The sequence below is a fragment of the Crocodylus porosus genome, unplaced genomic scaffold, assembly GCF_001723895.1.
Source record: "Crocodylus porosus isolate Cpor-Errol unplaced genomic scaffold, CroPor_comp1, whole genome shotgun sequence".
Lineage (NCBI taxonomy): Eukaryota > Metazoa > Chordata > Crocodylia > Crocodylidae > Crocodylus > Crocodylus porosus.
The window spans coordinates 103,836,726-103,848,521 of NW_017728931.1; the positions used below are offsets into that span (position 1 = coordinate 103,836,726).

The 11,796-nt window shown below is 42.9% G+C and overlaps 1 protein-coding gene across 2 annotated transcripts in view; it reads right to left on the bottom strand.

The window, feature by feature from the left end:
• Positions 1-4,166: 4,166 nt before the first annotated feature.
• AASS (aminoadipate-semialdehyde synthase) overlaps positions 4,167-11,796 on the bottom strand; it is a 44,872-nt gene continuing 37,242 nt past the window's right edge. For both annotated transcript variants that reach the window (XM_019543442.1, XM_019543443.1), the window contains exons 23-24: positions 9,027-9,203; positions 4,167-5,922 (exon numbers count right to left, since the gene is read on the bottom strand). In XM_019543442.1, coding sequence (XP_019398987.1) covers positions 5,804-5,922; positions 9,027-9,203 — 296 coding nt within the window. In that variant the 3' untranslated portion in view covers positions 4,167-5,803. The remainder of the gene's footprint in view (positions 5,923-9,026; positions 9,204-11,796) is intronic.

Below are 11,796 nucleotides of genomic sequence, written 5' to 3' on the forward strand. Positions count from 1 at the left end.
TCAAGGGGATGTGGACAACATGGAGAGGGTCCAGAGGAGGGCCACTCGCATGATCAGGGGGCAGCAGGGCAGGTCCTATGAGGAGAGGCTACAGGACCTGAACCTGTTCAGCCTCCACAAGAGAAGGCCTACATCAATGCAAGTGGGAGGGGACTGGCTTGCAGTGCACAGCAGGATCTGAAACCAATCCTTAGTGTTCCTATGCCACCCTGCTAGGTAGGCTGGATGTGGTGAGGTGTAATAGGGGATTTCAGGAGAGATTGGAGACTAAAAAGAATAAGTTGGTCCCCCTAAGGCAAGGTAAGCTAAAGCAGCGGAGACTGGACAGTGCTGAGAGGTGTCTGTGTAGAATTTCTTTTTCTCTAAAAGTCAAAGGTTTTTGAGGTTTGCTGCCTCAGAAGATAGCACCTCTTCCCCCGCTTCCCCCTTGGGCAGCACAAGCACACCACACTCCCTGTTAGGAAGTCTGGGTCACGTCTCTCCTGCATAAAATAGTACTGTAAGAAGGACAGTCCCTAAAGTGTTTTGGGGCAATGCCAAAAGCACTCCAACCTCAACTTGTAAGATGGTGGTGGGCCAAGGGCAGACGGTGGAAAAACTGCAAGGGGCCCATTCTTTGTTGGGTGCAGTGCAGCCCTGGCCTTTTCCCCACAACCCATGCAGGAGTGCACCTGCACCCACAGCCAGCAACAAATTGGTCTGCAGAGCCTCAGCCTTCAATGCAACTGCTTGCAGCCTCTGTGTCACCTTCTGCAAGCAGCCTGGGCTCTGTGGCTCATGGCTGGGCCAGCTGGGAGGCTGCAAGCCACCGTACTAAAGTCTGCAGAGCCCAAGCCTGGCTCATTGCTGGCAGCAGGTGCATGCATGCCTCAGGGCAGCTTGCAGGCAAGCTGCAAGATACCCGCCCCTTGCTGGGGTACAGCAACCCCAGTCCCTTCCTTGCTGTCTGCCCAACAAGCACCTGCTGCCAGCAATGAGCCAAGCATGAAGGAGAGCAGCCAAGATGGTAACTACCCCCTCTCCCCTTGGCCGCTGATTGGCCAAGATCACTGCCTTTTGTGCAGCCCTGCCCCTTGGTGAGGGGCAGAGCCACATGAAGGGCAGCCCTCTCTGCCAGTCAATGTCAAGAGGCTTACCCCTTTTCCCCCACTTGGCAAGCTGTGAGGCCAGGCTAAAACGGGGAACTAGCATTTTATTTTTAGTAAGCTTTTTTTCCAGTGGTTGCATGCGAAATCATGGGGAACACCAGTTTTCACTGTTTCCAACCTAGTCATAGGCAGTAGCCACATTCCTTTTACCCAGACTAGGCAAATCAAGTTTTTTAATCTCTTTGAACAACAGACTATTCCCCTGACCATCCTAGCAAGCCCTGTTCCAGCTTGTCTTTCTAGAACATGGATAACCAGACTCCAGAGGTCTCATCGTGCTTTATACTACGGTATCAGTACTTCTCTGTACACCTTGCTTGATGCATTCTAGGATCACGTTTGCCTTTTTCATGGCTACATCACATTCACAGGTCATAGCCAGACAGAAACAACAGAAGAGGAGAAAGTCCTAAGTGACAAGCCCCCAGGTTACAGCAAAAAAATTCTTATTAGCTCTTACATGCATGACTGCCTGTTGTACTATTTTCATCCATTTCTATTACTTCAGTCCTTGACATCATCAAATTATTCCTGTATAACAGTCCAGTCCTCTTTCATGTTGATGCTTCCTCCCAATTTCTGTCATAATCAAGTTGCATTAGTATATTCCTACCTTTTAATGCCACTGTCACTAATGAAAATATACAATAAGATTAGTTCCTAAAACTGACTCTTGAAAACCTCCAGTAGTAACCTCCCTCCTTTCAGTACACCACCTACTGTCTCTCAATTCCTTATGTATCTTATATTTTTATTAATTCCCAATCTTCCCTAGTTTAATTATTTCCATACCTGGCACCACACCAAATGCTTTACCAAGTAGATCAGATCTATTGCACTTCCCTTGTTTTAAAATGAACGCACAAAAACAGTTATCTTTCCAAGCAAAAAATATCAGGTTAATATAACATGTTTATCTTTAATCATTAATGTATAAAGTAGTCATTGGGTCAGGAAGCGAAAAAAAGTGAGAGTGTCTCTAGAAGTTGGTTGTTAGCACACTGCACAGGAAAAGCCAGGTTTCAAGATATGTTATAACATAAAATCTGTATTATACAAACAGCTGCAACAAAAGAGACATAGGCTCAACCTTGAATATCCTACAGACCAGTGGAGAAACAAGTCTGGAAGATGGGAAGATCTAGGTTCAACTCCCTACTCTTAATGAGACAAAGCAAGGATCTGAAACTAGTCTCTCTCACTCCATTGCCTGATTAGATACAGGGGGGGAGACACCTCATTATCATTGCTTTTTGGAGGTAGGGTTAAGGCATGCTCTGAACTCATCTATTTGATAAGGGCCCACAGGCTAAATTGATGGAAGAATGTCTAGCTTGTGAATCCCACTCGAGTTTAGGTATGAGCTAGGTATCTAGCTCTTAGGTGGCTGTGTTTCTGTGCATACCCTGCAATGACACCTTAAGTGCTAAGGGCCTTAGGTGCCCAAAGGGATAGCAGCAGGGTTCTATGAATGCCAGTTACCAGATTCCTAAAGGGAAATTAGACACCTAGGTCCTCCTTGTAAATCTAACCCTAAATATAAACTCAAATATTTATTAGAGTATGTGAAACATTACAGCAGAAGCAGCTGGCCTCTAATAAGCTCCAATGTGGAGAAACCCATCTTATACACCAAAATAATGTAAATCTCAGAAAGTATATAGAAAAAAATAAATCATTTCCATCCCCCTGCATTGAAAACACATTAACATAGAAATAAGCCACAACAACATACATTTTTGTGGGTTTATTTTTTCAAGCTGCTGTTGCAGGATGCAATTTTCAGTGCTTTCTTTAAAAGGAAGACTTTAGTCTTCCTGAAGAAAACATCAGTGGCATATTTGCTTTTAAAAAACTTCAGTGTAGCAAACAAAAGCAACATTTCTTACACACAGACTTCAAAAAGTGCAGAGGTATTTGTAAGAAGAAAACATTAAAGCCATTCCTTCTCTCTTGTTCATAAGTTAGATTATAACCAAATTCAGTTCCATTCTATTAGTGCATTATCCTTCAGCCTTGGGGGCGCCATTGGGAGTAAGAGGGTAGAGGAACCAGCAGGTTTCCAGAACAGATGGAGAACAGCAGGGGAGAAAAGGGCAGCTTTTGGACAGCTGCACAGGCTGATACTGGTCCGCTGGCTAAGTACAGACAGTCAAAAAGCCTGAGGCTGAATCAGTTCAATCTTCGCAGGTTAGTCTACACCAAGGGTGGGAAAATGCATCTCATGGGCTGGACGTGGCCTGCCAGGCCATTCTATCTGGCCCGCAGGGCCCCTAAAAAATTTAGTAAATTAATATTTATCTGCCCCTAGGCTGCCTGTCATGTGGCCCTTGATGGCTTGCCAAAACTCAGTAAGCGGCCCTCTCCCCAAAATAATTGCCCACTCATGGTGTAAACTGTATAGATTGAATGAATATGCATGTGAACAGACATTCATTCAGTTTTGATACCAGAAATGCAGCCACATGCCTGCAATGACATAGGTCTGATCCCAGGGGGTGCTAGAGCATGCCTCCCTGCTTGGCGGAAGCAGACAGCTTGAGCCAACACTAACCCACCCACCTTGAGAGGGAGGTTTGCAGGAAAGGTGCAAAGTATCCCGGGATGCTGGGGGACTGAGAGTTAATTTGAATCTGGAGGGGATCTGGGACAGAAGTTAAATAAATTATTTATCAATTAAGTCTGATACTACATCCCTCCAGGTTTATCTTAAACCAATTTTAGCCATTTTGAAAGCAGTTATGTGCACTGAACTTCTGTTGTGTTACAGATTTGAACTGGCTTCCAATTACTTATATTGGTTTATGTGTAATTTCTGTCCCTTCCTCCTGATGCCAGTGGGAGAACTACCTGACTAATGTCCTGGATGGAGATTTTCAAAAGGTTTTAAGTGGTGGGACAACAAGAGGAAAGAAAAGATAAATATAAGACCAGAATAACAAATCAGTATGTCCTAGATTTAAACCTCTAGGCCTGCAGTATCTTGAGGTCCTTATACCACACTGCCTGTTTATTTTAAACCTTTCCAGCCCACTGAAGTGGAAAGAGTAATCTATAGTAAACACACTCAGGAGCTTTTCCAAGTGATATTTCTGACAGCTTTATATTTACATCCCAAATGCTCTCACTAACCCCAAATATAGAACTAAATGCCACTGAGCTCTAAAACTAAAAAGCAAAATATACTTGTTAATATTGCAGCATATCAGAACAGCCTTCTATTCTGCAATTGGAAACACTGGTTGTTTTTGTTTGTTTTTTTGGGGGGAAGTGGTGTTTTTGTTTTGTTTTTGTTTTTTTTGGGGGTGGGGGTAGGAACTAAAAAAACCTTTCCCAACTAATTGTTACACTGATTCCAGGTCCAGAGAGACACATTTGGCAGATACAAATACATTTTCAACTTAAAGGCATTTCAAGATTACACAGGAATTGATTTTACAAGTGCACTAATACATCTAAAGCTATTACATAATTTCTCACATACAACATACACACCTCCACCAAAATCAGCCCCTAACACTGGAGTGCATGTATTAAGCAGGAAAGCCAATTTTTATGCCTAGGAGAGAAGGACTTTGCTTCTCAACAGTGCAGCAGCTGTGGTATTAGTGTTCAGGCAGCTAAAGGAGTAAATTGACTTAATGGCTTACTGTTCTCCACTCCATAAGTATTAATGATCCCTCTCCTTTTTAATGGTCTTGATGTTCCACTAATCAAGCTCAAGTTTCTTAGGGAAATTTTGCTGTCTGCCAGCTGCTCCTGATCTCTCTCCTCCTATTTCACAGCCTAAGCAGGAACAGGAGGGTAAAACAGATGAAAATTAGGCTCTGTCCCCTGTTCATGCAGCCATAAAGCTGGAACTGTTTTTTTTAATTCGTTCTCCCTTTCAAAAACATGATGTATATTATATTTTGGAGCATGTTATATGCAGGAAAATATGGTGCATCTATCGTACTGCCTTGAAACGTACAAAAATATTGTTGCCCATTTTCTTTACATCGACATTCTCTTTTAATAAGATGTATATTTAAATATATGGATGTGTGTATCAAAGTAATAACCAGATGCAAAAGTATAAATGATTTAAATGACAAGAATGATTAAGCATAATAAATTACTTACTGGACCTCCTTAACTAGACTTATTCTTGTCATATGAATAGCCTCATAAGACAATACACACTATGTTTTCTTTTCAACTGAGGTCTGTCCTTTTGGTAACAAAACTCCCATGTTCTAAGCATATGCTTTCTGTTTAAACACAAAACCGTCCTTAGCTATTTAATTAATTAGCAAAGTGCTTAATGACAATAAAATGTTAGTAAGTATTAAATGCGTATGTTGTATGCATAATAGTTCCTTGCTATATATGTTGATGTCAAATGATTTTTGGCACTTTACGATGCATGGGTTTTTTTTTAAAAAACATTAACTAGCCCTAATAGGCAAACAACCCCTATTCCAAAAGCACAAAAAAAAATGATACAATTTACGCATCTAACTACTTAGAATGTGCTCAACAGAATCAGATAGGTAGTTTTATAAATGGCATCATTTGTGTCTTGGACTGTAGGCACAACCATTAATGGGCCCATAACTGAAGGCCAAATAGACTCCTTTACAAAAATAAAATCAAGGTCAATCTGTTATATTCAGTTATTGTCTGATAACGCTTTGGGTTCTATATACAATGCCTTCTGATCTAATACGCTCAAGTACTGGTCCATAGATATTCTTCGTTAATGGAATTACCATGCCCTTGGCATCAATTTCACCTGAAATATAAATAAAGAGAATATTACAGAGAAATGTACAAGTATCAAGCTCAGCTGACTAGTTAGTACTGATACTCTGCAGAGGTGGAAGAAAAGTCAAGACCCACAGAAACAGGAACTTGTCATATGTACCTTCATAAACATTTTGAATGGATTCAACAAAAATATGGAGAAGTCTTTTAAAACAAAAGTGAAAGGTGAAGGCAGATGATAAGATTTTTTTTCACTTCTGCTTAGCCAGTAAAGAAGCAGAGACCCAAAATATCCAGAGGTCTAAACGACTTACCAATGAGTCATTTTTTCATTAAATATGGCTACAAGAAGAGAGAATGTGCTTATTTACACATAAGGCTAATTGGTTAATATTATTCCGAGTGGGAATTCTAATTGATTCTGATGGTGAGTAGTAGAGCATCTAACTTATTGAAATACTGCAAGATAGAATCTCTTTCTGAATGTAGCAGGAGTTAATTTACCATGTCAAAGACCTCTGAGAACTAGCACAGTGGTGCCCAACCTTTTCAGCCCACAGGCCAAGATGAGTGGTCCCAGGTTCATCCATGGGTCAGATCCCATCTGTGAGGCCCAACACAGCTTCATGAGGCCAGGCCATTTCATTGAACTTGTGTCAGGCCCTGGCTCAATCCAGCCATGTGGGGGTGGGGTCTGACTCCTCTGTGTAGGGCTGACCCAGCCAGGACTGATCTAGCCCTGTGGGGCTTGGAAATTTGTCAGCAGCAGAGCAATGGCAATTAAGTCCTACCACCCCCATCCCACCTAGCCCAGCAAATTTCTGGATCCATGGGAATACCTATGGGCCAGATTACATGGCTCTGTAGGCCAGATCTAGCCCATGGGTCAGGGTTTGAGCACCCCTGTGCTAGCAAAATAATCAGTAATCTTTAAGAATAGTTAGCATTTGACAAGTGAGCTGAAAGCTCAGCATGCAGGGTGGAATACAGTTACAAAAGTCAACCAAAAACAAACTGTATAGCTAGAATTCTGTTTTAGTTATGCAACTAGAGATAATGGAATAGGGAAAGCATGAATGTGTAATGAAAATGGTGACCCCTGTTGAAGCAAGAAATAGTCTGCTTTATCCAAGCGGAATGCAAGCGTTCCCTTAAGAAATGAACTCTCAGTACTGAAGACGATGGTAGATATTTAGAACTTCTGCTTGATGCAAGCAGCCCCTCTCACAGAATAGATCTATTGTAGCCTTACAATCAACTTCCCAAACAGTGAGAAAGCAGACTAAGTTCAAACACAAGACTCTCTTAAGCAGGGATCGGTGTTCAGACAGAGAACTATTATGGAATAGTTACGGAACTTTAAAATTCACATTTGAGCTTATTTTGCAGTAGCTTCCAAGTGTAGGCAAGCTGTAAGAAGTCTCTGTTCTCCAACTTTAGTTACTTTTTTATTTCCCTTTCCTAAGGATTTGCAGAAGACATATAAGTGAACTTTTTAGCATCCTTACAGACTATCCATAGCAGAATTGGCAAACCCAGTTCACTCCTGCCAATATGTTAACCCTAAATCCCTATCACCCAATTTTATTTCTAAATACTAATTAATACTCCAGAAGACATTTCTGGGGGATAAATCTAAACTTTCCACAAAACACTCTCCCTAGGCTAAATTCTGAATACATAAAACTGAAGTAACTAATAAGGCCTGTGGCCTCTTTAAATCAATCACTGGAATTTCTCTTGGTTTACAAAATTAGACAACAAAATATAGGAGTAGGGGAGGGCTAAAATGACATAGGAGTTCACTTGTAATCCACAATTTATATATTTTAACAGTGCTTGGAAACCCCCGTGCAGAAGATTCTCTATAGGTGACAATCATTCACAACTAGGGGTGCACCAATAGAGATTTTGGGGGCTGATACCGATAGCCGATATTTAAGGAGGCATATCAGCCGATACCAATCCAATACAGATGTCTCCAGGTAGCAAGTCTGGTACGGTGGAAGAAAAAGGAGGAGGGGAGGGGCATGGGAGGACAGATCAACTCCCCCATGGTGAGGGACAGGGCGGAGGCAGGCGCTGCCTGGGGGGGTGGAGGTGGTGCAGTTCATGGGATGGGGCGGCTCCAGCCATTGCTTGCACCCCAGTAGGGTGGGGGGGATGTGTGCCCTCGGATCTGCAGCATGCGCTGCAGCTACGGCATGGAGCCGGACCCAGTGCTGCACAGGGCTTTTCTTGCCCGGGTGGGCTCAGAGCAGGCTCCAGTGGTGCTGGAGGGAGGCTGCAGCCACCCCAAATTTTACTGCAGCTCCACTCCCAGCCCAGCACCACCACAGCTTTTCCCTGTGCTTGGGTGGAGGTGGGGCATTGAGCTAGGCGGTGGTACAGCGCTGGGAGCAGTGCTCCAGCAAAATCTGGGGTGGCTGCAGCCTCTTCCCAGTGCTGCCAGAGCCACTCCAAGCCCAGACCCTGGTGAGAAGAGCCACACAGCACCAGCTCTGACTCAACCCCACAGCTGCCTCCCACCCCACACCACACAGAACCAGGGGGACATGCCCCCCAGACCTCCTGGGGTACAAGCAACAGTGGGAGCTGTCCCCACCCCATGAGCCACGCCTCTTTCCCGTGCCCTCCCCCACCCCTGGCTGGGCAAAGCCTGCCCCTGCCCCTTCCTTCACAGCAGGGGTGTTGATCTGCCCCCCTCACACCTCTTCCCTCCCTCTCCCCTTCCCCTTCCAACTTACCAGCTGAAGGCAGCTCTCCACACCGCCAACTCTGCGCTGTGCTGCACTGCAGCTGCACGCAATACGGGCATTAATCAGCCAAATTATTGGCCCCATAGAGCCGATATCCAATATAGACAATTTTCTTCATATTGGTACTAATCTGATATCGGACCAATGTATTGGCGCACCTCTATTCACAATTGCCACTAAAATTACTGTAGCAAAGCTTAGATGTAAAAAAAAAAAAAAATCAGTATGACAAAATGCCTCTATTATAGACTTTTCTAAAGGGTGTTTTTACAAAACGGCATGTATACTTCTTAGAAAAAAAGTTTACCTGTCATTACTTAAAACAATAATTGCATAGATATAATTTAATTTAAACGGAAAGGAAGGTACTTACCATTCAGAACCATTTTAGCAGCAATAGCAGTGGGATACCCCACAGTTTTAGCCATTGCAGAATATCCTTTATCATCACCATAGACCACCAGATCAATTAATTTGTCTTCAAAATGTCCAGATGGATGCCTGAGACCTATTTCATTTCTCATAACAATCATATCTCGCTCTCCAGCACCTAAAAGCAGCAAGACAGACCGGCATTACTAATTTTATTTATATTGTTGCAATACTGACATCAGGAGCCTAGTGTATTAGTCACACATAAAATGTCAATTCTGCTCCTAACCTCCTGACAAGCAGCTTATAATGCAAGTGCAGGAATGTTCTGCTTTATTCTCTTATTTCTGACTAATCACAAGCACCCCAGCAGATGGCTAATTGTCTAGTCCTGAATACTTCAAATACAGAATAAACCAAGTTAAAATAAAATGAATTCTATTGTATGGATGTGTTGACCAGAATTATTGTTTCACCTACTCTGGTTCACTTTACTAGAGACATTCTGTCATTAAAGAAGTAAAAGTACAATGACAAGTCAGACCTCTTATAACATGAAAATACCATCTTAAAAAATAGTAGAAATAGTGAAATTGCACAAGATGCATTGATGTTTCACCTGGATAGATAAACCTACAATGTGGGACCCTGAAAGGAGTAAAAATAAAAATAAATCATGTCTTAATACCCTTTAAACTACCTAAGTTCTTTCTAATTATAGGTCTTCTCTTGGAGATATACCTTTCAATGACAGAATTACTAATTCTTCTACTTTAATTCTACAATATATAAAGAACTATTAATGATCATTAGGAGAGATCCCTAAGGAGAAATTAAATATTGAGACTGATGACAACAACTTTCAGGCAGACAATGCAATTAGTGCAAGAAGTGCACCTAATCGGTCTATGGAACTGGGAATGGTCAGCCAGAAACACCTAATGTGGTTATAGACTAATAAAAGGAGCCTGTACAACAAAAGGAAGGAGCCTGAACTACTGCTGGAGGAGATGATACTTCACATTATAACAGTAAGGACCAATGATGAAATAGCAATCATATGTGCATCACCAGTATTAAAGTGTATGAATTCTTCAGAAAAAAATGACAATTAAGATAAATGTGGCACTACCTGGTAATGGATTCAGAAGGAGCAGCATGGATGAAACAGAATCTGTTTGGGTTAAAACCACTGGGAGGATGGATAGTAAAAGAGGTTCTCTAGGGTAAGAGTCTGAAGTCCGCTCTAGTTCCCTAGGGTCAAATATGGATTAGGAGAGATCTCCGAAATGTTACTAAATAGCTTCCTAGCAACAGTTATCATTATGGGAGACTAGCTTCCTGTTATAAATTGAACAGCAAACGTTACTAATTATGGCAGTGCCCAGTTATTTCCAAATACAAGAGCCAAGAAACACTCACTAAATAGTCCCTGAACCAACAACAGGTAAGCCTATTTTAGACTTGATTTTGGTAAGTAAAATGACATCAAAGAAGAGCTGGTTGTAGAAAATAACACTGTACTGAGTGATCTCAAGTTGATCCAGTTTAAACTAAATGAAAGGATAAATAACAGCAAGGCTGGAACTAAGAGGCACTTTTACATGAGCTCCAGAGGTGGGGGGGGGCAGCGCTTTAATTAGAGTAGCTCTTAAAGCCACCCTAATTAAAGCACCACCACGTATCCTGTATCAGTGTCTCTGCTCTTAAAAATGGCAGTGGGAGTACTTGAACTAAAGCTTATTCAATGAGCTTTAGCTCAAGTGCCCCCACCCCCATTTTTAAATGTGGGGATGCTGATACACAAGATGCAGGAGGCTGCTGGGGCGCAGCAATTACCACACTCCAGCAGATTCAATTAATTGAGTCTCCACTTGTGGATAGGTGTCCAAAAATTTTGCTTTCAAAGGGCAACTTTATTTAACAGAAAAAGTACTAATCAATTAAATCAACCAAACTGAGAAGCTCAGGAACCTGAATATGGAGGTGACCTGGAATCTCTAAGTGAATGGTGCTAAGCTACAGACACAGGTGATAGTGGTCTCTAGAGCTTAGCACGGGCAAAATGAAAACAACGTCTCAAGGAATCCTCTGGACCAGAGTGAAGAGCGAGTAATATTTTGCACATGTGGAGTGACTTATGTAAAACAAGCTTAGTGCTTGAGTGGAGGCATGAATAGACAACTGCTCCTTGCTACCCCCTGATTTAACCTGAATTCTGCCTTAGTGAAGGTGAGATGTTAGTCTTTGGGAAAAGAGAACATGAACACTAGGCCTGTGCAAAGCAGCTAGTATTCACTTCGGCTTCAGCCAATTCAGGGGACAGTGATTTGAATCACTGTCCCAAATCGATTCAGCCAATCTGATTAGGAGATCTGTCTGCTGCCAAATCTCCAACTCAGCCAGGCCCATGCCCCCCCAGCCCAGCAATGGCTGCTCCGCCCACCCCAGCTCCTGGCACTCGTGGAAAAAAAAAGCCCCGACTCACCGGATGCTGCCAAGCAAGGGGCAATCCCTGCTGCCCACCACTGCCCCACGTTGCACAAGCCCCAACCCCCCCTGCTTCTCCAGTCCCCCCATAGCTGCCCCACCGACCACGGCTCTGGCTCTTTAAGAAAAAAAATGAGAAAAACCCCAGCCTTACCATTCCTGCCTGGCGGGAGGCGATCCCCACTGCTCCCCACCATGTGGGGAGCTCTGCACGAGTCCCCTGAAGCCCCAAGGCCACTGCAGGAGCAGAGAGTCCCAGGGCTTTTCTCAATTTTTTTTTT